This window comes from Phaethon aethereus (genome assembly GCF_964289735.1).
Source record: "Phaethon aethereus genome assembly, chromosome: 16".
Taxonomy (NCBI): domain Eukaryota; kingdom Metazoa; phylum Chordata; class Aves; order Phaethontiformes; family Phaethontidae; genus Phaethon; species Phaethon aethereus.
In genome coordinates, this window is record NC_138592.1 from 5,165,883 (window position 1) to 5,180,343 (window position 14,461).

The window sequence follows — 14,461 nt, forward strand, 5'->3', positions numbered from 1 at the left end:
CACTTGCAGGAAGAAGTGTTACAGGTTGCTAGGTTCTCTAGAGTTAAGTATCTCATATGTGAGATGTGAAGTGATATACATAGTTTATCTCAGTTCTGAATTTTCCATTAATTTTCTTGAGTTAAACAAGAAACTAGGCATTTAAAATTCATGATGAGCAAGCGGAGAATTTGTACGAGTGAAAAACTAGGCTCCATTTTCTTTTTTCTAGAGCTTTCTCTGCATAGTTAGTATTCTGATATGGGTACTTACTCTCTGCTTCTAGGCATTATAGCATAGAGCAAAATCAAATGAGCAACTGTTATGGAAGTAAACGTTTTAGCTGAAGTTAAGCTGAACTGAAGTTAAGCTTTATCTGAAAATAGGATGCTTTTCTCCTTGAAACCTCTACAATCCCAGAAAGCTGCTACCCAGTCTGCATAGCTGCTATAATTAAAAAAAAAAAAAAATATCAAATTTTTTCTTCTATCATAAATGCAGAGCTTACAAAATTATAGAGGTCCCATCTGCAAAGCATAAACTTCAGAGAAACCCAATTAAGTCAGGGTTACATACACTATCATGCATTGTGAGCAACCCAGAAGGGGCTGAGGATTTAGGCAGCTGGAGAGAAGGCAAGCATACAGAACTGAATTTGTCAAACAATATCACCAACTGTGATTTCCAAGGCCCACCAGTGAAAGTCTGTACAACTTTTCTCCCCTTTTCTGCAGTAGATGTGAAATCCCCCCTTGCTCTGAGCCATCATTAGAGGTGTCTGGCACACTGTTGAGCGAATGTGGTTTTCACTTGTACTGTCATTTTCTCTCTGCTGCTGAAACAGTTCAGGGTGGTCAAGATTTAAGGTTCTCCATCCACCCGTCTCACTCTGCCGTGCTCATTCAAAATGCAGGGGACGTGTCATTGCAATGCTTACAGTAATTCAGTTATCCCTCAAGTGGATGTTCAGCAGTGGCCACTATATAGCTGACCAGCACGTGTGCTGGTTGAGAAGAAATCTTTCTCTTAACTGTTTCCTTTCTCTGTTCCCTTACCACAGTTCTCAAGTCCAGATGAAATAATGCTGTGACACTAAGTACGGTGTGGGTAACTTTCCAGGCTCCAGTCCTAAACTTGCTGCCATCTTCCCCAATTCTGCCCATCATACGTAACTGAAAGCATTGTAACTCTGGAGGCTGAGGTATTCTGACAGACAGTTACTTCTTGCAAAGCAATCTCATCACATCTCTTACACCGCAAGACCTGGAAATAGGGAAGAGTGTATAATTCTTCTGCAGAATAGTAGCTAACCTGTCTGTTCAGAATGTTTGCTCTATCTAAATATTCCACACTGAGTCGTATAATTCATGATGAGAGAGTTAAAAAGTACTTGCAGGAGCCAAGAAACTCTTCTTGGAGACTGATCTCTATTAATGTTTTGTCTGAGTTCCCCCAAGAAAGCAGGGCTGGTTCTAGATGCTGAGCAAACTTGCCCAAAGCATCAACACTTGTGTATGTTATTTGAAGTCAGACACAGAAGATTGACCCTGAATATTTCATTTGGTGTTCACGCGTGTTCATTCAGCCACCCTTTGCTTTGCTTCCAGCCTGTCTCAAGGTTCAAGGCTAGGAAAGTATGCTCTCCCAAAATTGCATCTTCTATTGCCACTGTCAAGAACACTGTCCTAGACTGGATAGACCACAGTTGTGACCCTATAGAGCGTTTCTTATGTTCTTATAAGGTTAAAAAAAAAGATGCAGACTTACGTGAGCAACTGAATGAAATGACACAAACGTTCACAACAGATCAATACAAGGCATAAAGAAGACTGCATGGCCCGAGGGATGTAGCAGCCCTCGGGAAAGGTTGAAGGCTTCACTGCTCTGATGTAATGCAGTGATCTATGTCAAGTTGCTGATTATGCAGCAACAGAACAGTTTGAGGATGTTAAAAAAAATAAATTAGAATAAGGAAGTTAACACATGAACTGTCTCTTCATTATATGCAACAATCATGAATTGCTTTATGCATAAGGACATGCCTTTAGTTATAATCACAGGTCCGCATGCGTGAACCATGTGTGATTACAGGATATTACTGTACTACAGAGAGCAAGATAAGATACCCTTTGATTAAGATCATCTTACTGAAATATTTATGCAGACTCGAGCATGAAACTATTGACCTGCGTCAAGTGGTTATACGATGTACTCTCTAGGGCATGTATAAATTTTGTATACATTAGACCATAAATCAACTTGAATTTCAAACAAAAGCATGGGATTTAATGAGCACAAAGAACCTATTGTATTGGCATACAAACATATTTAGAAGCAAAATGAAGGTATCTTTATTAGATTTACTTACTCTTTGGTATTTATAGATCTGACTTGCTTAGAGAAGCCAAGGTAATTAATTTTACGTATTAAATTTTAAAAATACAAAGCCACAAATTTGCCATAATGTTATAAATAAATAAATGGTGTAGCCTGATCATTACAGCATGAATTGGGCAGTCTTAAAAAAGAGTTCCAAAACTAAGGATTGTGAAAGATTAATACTGTTACTTAACTACTCACTAAAATAAGCAATTAAGTTTCCAGACAAACATGACTCCAAGCATTATGTAACTCATTACAAAATGTGCTGCAAACATTAATTGACTGACTAATCTTAAACCATCTTCATTCATAGCTGAAGTGTGAAGTTTTATTATCTGACAGACATATGAGTTTATCTTGTTTGCACAGAGAAGCAACTAATTGTGTACAAATTATGTGTGCAAATTAAGTCTGAGTACTTGTACTTAATGCATGCAATCAAATTTAGAGTTTACTTTTGTTTTAAAACAAAGCCTGTAACTTTAAAGAGAGAAAGTTAAGACAGTACTCCATAGACTAGCTGATTGACTGAACCATTTCCATTCTGTTCAAGTGCCCATTCTGCCTAATGACTGATGTCCTTTTTCTTTTTTTTTTTCCTTTAAATTCTGTCCTAACTGAAACTGGTGTACATACACCTGCCTAAAGCTGGGTGGGAAGGTGTGAACAAATACATATTTTCTTATTTAACTTTTCTCTGTCAAGTTCACAACTACCTCTACTTCATATCAAAAAAGGTCATTAGAAGGTAAAGTAATTGCAAAGAGGAAGGAGAAATACTAAAAGGGATTAGAAATTCTTATCCATCTTCCATCAAAAAGCCCATGGCTCCCGGTTTTTTTTCCTATTAGGTGAAACAATATTCAGCACAAAGACTGAATCACTAAAGACTTTTAACAAATAAAAACTCTTGTCATCTCCAAGGGAGCAACCAGACCTGCCTGTGATTTGAAATAAACTGTCCCAGTGTAACGTTAGGCAAAGAGCAGAGTTTCAGTATTTTTTTCTTTCTCTTCAGTATTTTTAATTCACCAAATCTCCAAGATGTACTTGCCTAAACTCTTTTCTCCATTATTAGTAATATGAAACAGCAAAAGACATAGAACAAGAAACTGCAGCTACATTTTAAAAAATAAATTAAAAAATCAAAGTTCTCCAACCTTGCAATGAGAACAGATTTCCTTCTCTATACAAAATATTTTTTCTTCTCCCTTCCAATTTTTTCTATGAGTTGACTAGTAGGCTCTGAAACACCTAGATACATCAGCAGCATTTATCACAACAGTAATACTGCTCTGTGTGATTTTTGTGGTTAAGATATGGGACTGAGCCTTTACAAAATCCAGAGACAACTTCCAGTGGTGCCACTGGCTTCCTACAGAAACTCAGAGAAGGCAATTAATTACAGCTTAGTTCCCCATATGTAAAATATAAGAAACACTTGGGGTTTTTCACAGTTTTCTGTCTTCTTCAAATTAGATTGCAAGCTACTTAAAGTGGGAACAGTTTCTCTTTATATGCCGCACAGTAACTGGCACAAACATGCATTACTTCAGATATAGCCCATAGGCATTTCTCAGACTAGACATCTGTGTTTGGAGAATCTGAGCCTGAATCTTTTTTGTAATCTGAAGATTACAAAACATCTGAAGGGTTAAGGAGGGAAAGAGCAATGCTCTATGTTGTGTACTAGAAAGTATACAAGAGGCCTGTAATACTTCTCTGTGTGATGTCTGATATACTGCAACTCTGAAAAAGCCCTTTTTCACTCATACAGCTTGCTTTCATGATTAAGACCTAAAAAGTTCTTAAATAAGATGCAAATTCATTATTTAGATATCAATATTTTTTTTTTAAAATCCTGCATGGTTTGCACAGTGTGTAGTGTCATCCCTGCTGCTTTCAATGCCAGAGTATAGTTGCTGCAACAAACATTAAGTGTGAAGAAAGAACTTGTGTGCACGTAACTACGTTCTTTATGGTTCATGAGAGAGGATTCCCAGGAACTAGGGGAGATATAATATTTAAGACATTCTAGAACTAATAAATTAATTCTGTTTCAACATGAGATAATAGAAGCTGTTAGATCAGATAACCAGTGAAAAAGATTCTCACTGACATGTGATAGACTACCTACTCTAACTCTGATATTCAAGTTTAGACCCGATCCTTTATGTGTCCCAAGGGTTTTGCTAGTAGCACTGAGAATAATAGAACCAAGCAGGAGCTGGACTATCAGAATAGCAGTGCATTGGGTCTCTCTAATGTGGGAGCAGAGTGCACATTTGCACCACGTGATGGTCCCTTAGGCTTCTGCACTTCAAAGGGAGATTCTGTCCAACCTTTCTGCTCAGAAGAAAATGCTTGTAAAGCTAGAAGGAAAACAGGACCCTCAGTTATTACTCAAGGATGCAGAAGTAATTATAGATGCAAAGAAAGTTCATAAAAGAACACCAGGTATTTCCCATACGATGACCTCACTCTCATAAATCCAGGCTAGGTTATGATGGCGTACAATCACCATTTCCAGTTCTTGGATAAAGAGGTTTAAATGGGTTAGGTATCTTTTCAGCAACATTCAAACTACCTGCCAACTTGGGTTTTAGGAGAAAAGAGAACTGTAAAACACTTTTTTTCCCCCATTAAAGGTCTCTATTTCATTTACAGAACTCTAATATTTGGCTAAATAGAAGTCTCCAAACACTGGGAACAGTCAAACCTTGGAAAAGCCTAAAAACAACCCTCAACATGAATAGCATACTTATTAACTGATCTCATTTAACTGCTGCAAAAGTAACATTAAAACATAACATCACCAAGCTTTCTCGTGAATCCCCAAATATAAACTAAGTAGTTAGTTTCAGTAAGTAAAATATCCAGGCAACCAGCATAAAGCGATTTGTGTTGTGTGCATCTTGTTGAGTAATATGCAACATAACGATACCACACCATTGTCTAAATCTATCAAATCTAAAATCTAAGTATGTGCAGTACCAAAATTACACATTCAGAGTAATAGAATCTACATCTAGTAAATCCCACTTGTGCAGCTTGCCCAAGTGCACTGTGGCCATTCTCCTCCCCAGAAACGGGGAGATTACTCTCCCCTCCTGGAGGATGCTGGAGAAGAGCTCACATGAGGGGAGTCATGCACCAGGGAGGAGGGCTGCTGGGGTAGGAAGAGATTCTCTACTGCAGGACAGAGGAAAAAAGGGAGTTCTGTACTTCCAGTGGAGTTTCTCTGCATCACAAGGGCTTGGGGTCTAGTTAGACCAGACCAGGGATTGGGGATTTGATGAGAAAGAAAGACCTTCCCAAAAGCACAATGGCCCATTCGTTAGAGGATAACTAGCATTGCAGTACTTGGCAATACGGTGATGATTTTTCTGGTGCTATGTGATAAAAAACACTAAATGTACATTCCCACAAATAACAAATATTTTGAGGAGTCTTATAGGGCTAAAATTTGGATTTCAGTGTAAAAGGAAATGGGATATTAAGTTGGAATGTAAATTAATATCCTGCATGTTTCTAGTCCCTACTGAGTATTCTTGCATATACTCCCCATGGTATCACACAAGGAACTAAATATACGTGGAACAGTAAGTTTCTGCTGGGAACCTTTTGGGTGGATTAGAACAGAAACATTCTGACTTTGACTGAGAGAATTTGAAATATCACAAAGCTTCACATGTATGAAAAACAGGGTTAAGTCATAAACTGGAGCAAAAGCACTGACTAGCTTATTTAATTTTGTTCATAAATTGGTAGTGCTGGGAAAGCAGATAGGAGACCTGGTATACTTCTTGTTTCAGAAGAACTATGATGCAGGGCAAACAAAGTCTGCTAACAGAACAGACTTCTTGATACGGGAAAATGAAATGGAAACCAGAATCTTTCAGGTGGAAAAACCGCATTTAATAGGTGGCCTGGATCAATTATTAGTATCAAATTTGAAAAATTAAGCAACAACTAAAGACATCACAGATAAGCTTACAAGTGCCCGATTTAAGCTGCAGTGATGACTGCAAAAGGATGAGAGCACCAGCCAACTGACAGGCAGGGCACCAACAGGAACTTTTTCTGTCCTGGTGCTCACTCCGCTATCAATTTCCTTGAGTCTTAAGCACATGTTTTAAGTTAAGCACACAGTTACAAGGTTTTCTGAATTATGGGCCTGGAAAAAATAGACTTGCAGCAAAAATTACTAGACCAGATTCAGAAAGCTGGCACCAATCTCTCTGCACTCCAATACCTCTCTTGCTCTTTGTCTTCCCTTTGTTCCTTACAAGCATCTGCAGACCAAACCTACTATACTTTACTTTTAATACGCTTTTGAGTTTTCAAACCTCCACTACCAGTAGCTTCCAACATCATGCAGTTTACCAGTGTAGTGTCCTCCTGGCTAAGGGGGAAAAGCATAGCTTTCCCATTGCCAACAAGACCCCTAAGACTATGCACAAGACTCAAACTAAGCAAGCTTGTTGAACGGACAAATATGTCAGCAACAAGTATTAATTAAAATCTTCAGCAGCATAAATCAGCCCTAAAAAGCTATGAGAAATCAATGATAGGCATATGAAGGGAGTGGCACAGTCTACTCAGGCTAGGTTACAGCTTTAAAAAAGAAGGGAAAAAAAAAAAAAAGCCTTCATATAGAGTGTTCCTATTGGTGTTTTATTGCATTATGACTTTCCCTAGGTGTTACTTAGATGGCTGATGTCCTTATATTGCCTGTGAGGCTCTGCTGGGTTACAGGTCATCCATCAGCCCAGAGAGAATGCAAAAGGAACATAAGACTTGAATTTTCTTCTTAGCATCATAGAAGCTTACAAGAATGTTTCCCGCTAAAAAACTTTTGAATTACAATAACTACCAATGGTGATGAAGCTTTAAGTTTTATGCAGTTGTTCTCTCCTTAATTCAGTGAACAGTGCTACTTACTACACATGGTATCAATAGAACTGTTTGGCAGCAACACAGTTGTACACCTCTGGAACAACTATTCTGAAGTAGCTTTAACTTGTCAGATCTTGAAGCATAGCACAGCCAAAGCGTGCAGAGGCTGAGAAGCCCCCTTCATCGGTCTTCTCCAACAAGAATGCCAATACAGCTGTTAACAACATCTAACCCTACTGCTTGCACCACAACAGCTCCTTGCCTTGGTACAGATCCTACACTGTTGGACAAGGAAGACATGGTGGACCCCTGGCAAGGTCCACTGAAGAACTCAGTAGTGCCAATCCTGAAAAAGTACTCTTTAATTGCATGGTGCCAGGCAGGAAAAGTAGCAGCATAGAGAGCAAAACATGATGGCACCAATGTATACTTACATAAATTTAAATGGATTATCTGAAAATTAAGGGGGGGCGTGACATTTTCACACATGGTTGTCTGTATCTCCTCAAATAATACAGAGTTTTGACATGGTGTGCTCTTCTTCAGTCTGTGGAGCCTATCTTTTATGACTACAAATCAAATGAGATTGTCAGTCTTTTCTATGCCCCGTGACTGCTGGCAGGATATAATGAGAGCAATATTTTGGCTTCCTGCAACTGTCTCTCAAATAGATGGTGATATTGAAATCTGTTCTGAATTTCATATCCCTGCCCTCTTTAGACTCTCCTTTCTCTCTTGATCCTTACCTGGAAAGATGGAGGAGGGAGAAGAGAAAGGGGAAGGTAAAAAACTATGATCTCTGGAACTAATGAAATCCCTCTTTGCATTATGTTTTCTTAAGTGATTGCAGTCTTTTGCCATCTAAATAATTTTCCATCACCTTTTAAATTTTTTTTATTTAGAATTTAACTAGTATTTTGTATTTTTTAAACTTTCTTACCTGCCTCAAAAAATTCCCCTTGATGTTATGGCAGGATGTGATATTTTCTAGAGTAGTTTTTTCAGCTCAGAGCTAACCCCAGATCTACAATCAAAGTTGTGTCTTTATATACAAAATCTCATACAACTGGATATTCTGGCTTCTCACAAATTCAGTGAAAATAAATGTACTTTGAACAGCCATCTTAATGGCAGCAGGGAGGGATGCTACTGGTTTTCGAACTCTTTCCTATGAAGATTTCCAAATGAAAGTTGTGTTAATTGTGATTCTTCTCCTGTGAATCTGGCATTAAGCCATGGCACGATAAGAAAAATAAAATTCACTTTCTTAACAGCAGCACAGTCTAGAGACAGTCTATAGTTAAGCAAGACATAAGTATTTTGATGTGTGTTTCTCAAATTCAGAACATACTCCTTTTAAGGCTTGCTCACTCAGTGTGACAGCGTGCTTAAATAAAGACCTAAATATGAAGTCCAGTGTTCACTGTACTATACCAATTCTCATAAAATATTGCTCAGTGGCCCTAAAGCAGTTCACTTAAATCACAGACTGAAATGCATTATTTTGTCTTAAATGAGAAAATAACTGATTCAATTAAAAAAAAGAAACATTCATTCCTTTTTATCTTTCTTATACTATTTCCAATATTCTCTACACAACCAATAGGAACTATATGCACCATGTAAATGCTGGAGGAAATTATCTATTTGTCAGTTGAGCCTGCACAGATAACTGAAGTCCATATTTTCTTCTCTGACCATGACTGTGATGTCTTAATTGATCACTGTGAGGAGCTGCTGTTTCATTAAAGTTGCATGTGAAGGATCTAAATCAGTGAATTTGCATCTCTGTTTTAGAATAAATAGCTATTAACTGCCTCTAGTCTAGTTTACTGAACACCTTATTTATCTTATTTACTGCAGGAACATTTAGTAAGATCATAGTGGCATGTGTTAATTTTTTAAGCTTTTTACATGGGAAAAAATTCACTGTAGTCTAAAGATTACATTTGTTCTAGTAAATCAAGGTTATAAAATAGCTTTTCATTTCTACAGTGAATGCTTTGTGAAGAAAAGCACACTAGATAAGAAGCTTTATCGTGAAGCCCTGATTGTTCAAGGCTTGGAGTAATTGCAGCTTCTGCTGGCATCAGTCAAGACTGTGAGTGCCCAGAGCTTCACAAAAATCAACGTCTAAGGCTATTTGAACCAGCCAGTTAGTTATTCCCTGCTCTTACTGGAAGAAGAGGGAGTCCTCTTTAAAAACAAAACAAAACCAAACCACAAACAAACAAAAAACTCCACCAAAAAACAAACTTCAGCTTTGTTCTCACATGGGAAACTCCCTTTGAGATTTGACCTCAAGCAATAGTTCATTTAAAAAATTCCAAATTAACGCAATAGGAAGTGAACTAAACACTTGCCATCCGCAGTCTGTTCATCCCAAGTTCTTTGCATCTGATGTTTATTCAGTATCAGCTAAAAAGAGATTATATGGTTCAGTGATAAAAGACTCCGAACTTGTGCAAGACAGTCAGCAAGTCTTGTAACCATGCTGTGTACAGTCAATTTTACTCTTAAGCTGGTGTTTTAAGAAAGGGCATTGCATCAGAGAATTTTCTTAGGTAAATACCTGAAAAGCTATATGCTGCGACCTCTCCATTCTCAGCTATGTCACTGAAATTTCCTGTATAAAGCTGGGCTAAAAAAAATTACTGTAATTATACAGGTCAAGAAAAGGAATATAAATCATGTCTTTAAAGAAACCCACATGAACACCAGAAAAATCTTTAGAATATAGGCTGACTTCATCTATTACCACATTTTCTACCTTGATATACTTTCCTACAGTAGGCATAGCCAAATGAATTGGTGCAGAATAATCCTCGACCACATCATGCATTCAAGAAAATGTTGCAAAACAGGAGTGCATCTCCAGTAGGATATAGTATCATTCAGATGCCATATAAAAGGAATCTTTTTGTAGTCATCCTTCAGTTATAACCATATTTTGTTATTGGCTTATTTGTCTGTGTAATTTAAATGCATGACTTAAATGTTCATGAAAATTAATTTAGTTTTTAAATTAACAAGGAATCCTACACATTCAAACTTACTTCTCTAAATGGTTTGTCTGCAAGCAGGGTGGGGATGTAAACACAAACTTTGTATGCATCACTTAGCGCACCTAAGACTTTCCTTTGACTCAGGGGGCTATGATTCCATAGATGCTTATGTTGGTATTATAATGAATGATAACATCATTTTCCAGAATAATTAAATATGATAAATAACAATTATCCCACCTAGCATACATAATTCTTACAATCGTATAAATTGTATTTCTGTTTTCTGAGTAGCTGATTGTATGAAATGGCTCATAGTAAGTGATTATTTACAACAGTGTAGGGTATGTTATTTAAATTATGTCATTTATGTTAATTTTATTATAATTTTGAAGCATGCAGATGCTCAATACTATTTGATAAACAAATTTAAAACCTGAAAAGCTTACCAAACATGCTAACTCTACTACTAACTATTTATACCTACCTGGACAAAAAACATATGTATTTATCACCTTTTGTTTCTCTCCACATATTGTACATATATCACAATACCATAAAAGACATATTTTCTTGCATATTAGTATAGCTTCTGCCATGCAATGGGACACTGTCTTATCTGATGAAGTCTGTATTAGAGAAAAAAAAATGCTACTTAGTATTGATAGTTCTTTCTCCTTATGACGAGCATAATAATGTTTATATCTTTGTCTGTATGTCAGACATGTTGTGTACATTCTTTGTTGCATATTTCACAAAGGTCAAAATAATTAATGAGCAGAAAATAATATAGAGGAATTAAAACTAAGATTGCGTATGCCTTCCTTTCATTAGCCAGTTCTGCTTCCAGAAATCAAATGGCAGAAACATACATTCCTCTTGCAGTCAGGATTGCCCCTTTGGGAGTGAGTCGAGCAGTTCATCTTAGAAGAGTCCTTTGTTCCCTTCACTTAGGGTATCGGAACAGTTGGGCATCAGAGATAAATCATCTAGTGTTTGCCTTAATTTAATTCGTATTTCACTCCAGAGCAAGGTGCTCAGAATTGCTTGATAAGACAAATAAATAGAGTAACTTAAAATAGTTACAAATATTAATATCTTCATTGGCTTAGAAGGAAGCAGTATAGCAGGTGTACAAAAAGAGCTTGGAATATTTTATTTACTCAACAATCTGAAAAAGGCCAGAACTCAAGTTAGATCCAAAATTGCATTCAGGGACTGTCTCTTCCAGCCTGGTAGTACCTGACCCAAAGCCCAAACCCATTTCTAAGTTTAGAATTCAGTGTAATGGGCAGTGATGATCAACACCCCATTCATTGTCTTACACTGTTTTGTTTAATCCTTTTCTCATAAAGAAACCCTCCAGTTCTTTTATGACCATCCATTCAGACAAGCTGAGAGTAAACTGCCTCTTAGCCCTTGCTTCCAGCTTGTTGTGCCTTTCCGTGCAATCACAACACATCAGAGTGATGTGGTTATTCGTTTCTTTTTTTTTTTCTGAAGGTTTCATCACTGCTTAGATTCTGACAATCTGAAATTACTGAGTCACCACCAACAGGCATTTAGAATTATTCCTCAAAGTGAACTTGGGCTGAAAACATCATTAGCCATTGTTAAAGGAAAAAAAACCTAATCACAATACTCTATTTATATACTCGCGCGTCGGCTGTGTCCCCCCACCACCACCCTCTGTGCTACACTTCCTAAGAAGATTACGCTTCTCCCCGTGAAGTGAAAATTACCTTCTCGTGGGGAGAAAGCGTTTAATTACGACTCTGCTTCCCCTTGTCTCCATGGTGACCCCATGCAAACAGCCCGCTTTATTAGACCTCATTCCCCCCACCCCACGAAAGTGACAGCAGCTCTGCCGGAGCCCGGGGCGGGGGCCGGGAACCCCGCGCCCCCCGCACCCTCACTGCGCGGAGGAACGCGGGAAGGGCTGCGCTGCCATCCTGCCCGGAGCTCAGCCGCTGCAGCATTTCGGCTCTTACGGCAGCAAATACGCTGCCGGCTCCCTGCCCGGCCGCGGCGGGCGGGCGTGCTACCGACCGGCGGATGGTCCCGGCGCACCCCCGCCCGCCCGGGCGCTGCCGGGGAGAGCGGGGCCGTTACCTGGGTGCTCCCCGGCGCCGGGGCCCGCGGGGTCGGTGAGGATGCTGGGGTCACTCTGCGACCGGCCTCGCGGGAGAAAGCAGCCGGTCCCTTCTTCCGATGCAGCCATGAGGTGGAGGGCGGGAAGCTCAGGGGCGGGGGGAGGAGGAGGCGCTCATGGAGCCGGAGGCGGCCGGGGGACAATGGGGACGGGGGTGCGGCGGCGGCTGGGCGTCAGCCGGGCAGGACCAGCCGCGGCAGCATCTTCGCGGCGCCGTGGGCAGGCTGCGGCGGGCGCTCCGCCGGCACCGGGCGCTCAGGGGACAGCTTCGGGCGCCTCAGGGGGGTGGGCCATACTGCCTGGCGGGGTGGGGAAGAGCCGGGGCGCAGGCCGCCGGCCCGGCCCCCCGCCGCCCCCTCCCGGGACGCCCCCTCCTGGACGCCCCCCCGAGCGTCGCTCCCGGAGTCGCCTCAAGCCGCCGCGCTGCTGAGCGCATCCGTCGGAAAGCATCGGGATTCTCCCATGGTGCCCCGCGAGCGGCCGTGTGACGTCACGGCGGGGGGCGGGCGCTGCACCTGCACTGCACAAAGGCGGGGGCCGCCGCAGGTGCGCGCGGCCTCGGGGTTCCGCCCCGGCCGGGAGCACGTGACGGGGGGCGTGGGGTGCAGCCGCCCCGCCCCCGGGATGCGGGCGAGGGTCCCGCCCACCCCGTGTACCCGCCTCGCCCCGTCCGTCCCCCGCCCCCGGGATGCGGGCGAGGGCCCCGCCCGCCCCGTGTCGCCCCCTCCGCGTCGCTGCACTCGAGGCGCTTCGCCCAGCGCAGGAAGCGGCGCGACCGCCGGGCACGGGGCAGCCGCCGCCGCCGCGGGGCTCAGTGTCCGTCGTCTGTCCCTGCCTGGGGCTGAAGGCCGGTGTCCTGGGGAGGGGGGGAGTGTCTTCCCTCGCATCAAAAAGCTCCGGTTGCTCCGCGCCGGCCCGCGGTTGTCCGCTCCGCGCCCCGCTGAGGCAGCCGCGCAGGTCGGCGGGAGCTTCCGCGGAGCCGGCGGGTCGCGGCCCCGTGTCGCCCCTTAGGCCGGGGGTACTCTCAGGGTGACCCCGGGGAAACGGGGTGTTTCGGCTCAGACGAAATCGTTTGCTTTGGGAATTTGTTTAAAAGCAGTAACTCTTTTTGCGAATTTTTTCCTTAAATGAAAGGTGGCTCCTCCCCTCCTGTGTGTGCCCAGCGCTCCGGGTAGTACCTTCTTGGAGTTTTGAGCTGCACAACCAGGGACGCTTTGCTCTCCCTCCTAGCGAGGTCCTATAGAGCTCCGTCAGCGCTCGCGGGGATCGTGCGGGTTCTCCCCGCGTGCTGTAGCGGGGAGCGTGCATTAAACATTGCATTTGTCTTTGTATGGCACCAGTGTTAAGCAAAACGCTTACCTAGAAGTAGATTCCTTAGGCTGACTGGGGAGCAGTGGTTATACCCGAAGCTGAGTTCCTATAATAAGACAGGTATAAGTTTGCCAAATTTTAGAGTTGAAACTTTGTGTCAGAAAATTTTCCATTAATGCAGACATTCATTCATGCACGTTTATTTTTACAGAAAAAAACATTTTGCATATCTTACCTAAAGCAAACATGGTTTAGCCACTTCGGAAAGCAGTGGCAAAAGAAGCAGTCCTTTGGGGTTCTGTCTTTGTTGTGTTTTTGGTGGCTTTAACCCAAAATTCATCACATCTGTCACACTGAGAAGTGTATTTGCCTTTTTTCTTTAAGTAGGAGTTTCAAAGTTAACCACCTGCACACATCTCATTTGGGAGTCACTTTTGGGCTATGTATTCCCTGAGGTCTGGTCAACTTAGTGACTTTTTGGAAAAAAAGAAGTCTGTGGGCTTGCACTTAACATAGGGCTTGATAAGAAAATTCTTCAAAGACTCCATTTGAGCAAGGCCGGAGTGTGGCTGTTCAGGTAGTGTCTGCCCGTGGCTGGGTGTCGTGGTTTAGCCCCAGCCGGCAACTAAGCACCACGCAGCCGCTCGCTCACTCTCCCTCCCACAGCGGGACGAGGGAGAGAATTAGGAAAAACCTCGTGGGTTGAGATAAACACGGTTTAATAGGACAGAAA

General features: G+C 41.8%; 1 protein-coding gene across 1 annotated transcript in view; it reads right to left on the minus strand.

Moving 5' to 3' along the window:
* PHACTR3 (phosphatase and actin regulator 3) overlaps positions 1–12,665 on the minus strand; it is a 110,922-nt gene extending 98,257 nt beyond the window's left edge. The window contains exon 1 of the mRNA XM_082007317.1: positions 12,378–12,665. Coding sequence (XP_081863443.1) covers positions 12,378–12,486 — 109 coding nt within the window. The 5' untranslated portion in view covers positions 12,487–12,665. The remainder of the gene's footprint in view (positions 1–12,377) is intronic.
* Between the last annotated feature and the right edge of the window lie 1,796 nt (positions 12,666–14,461).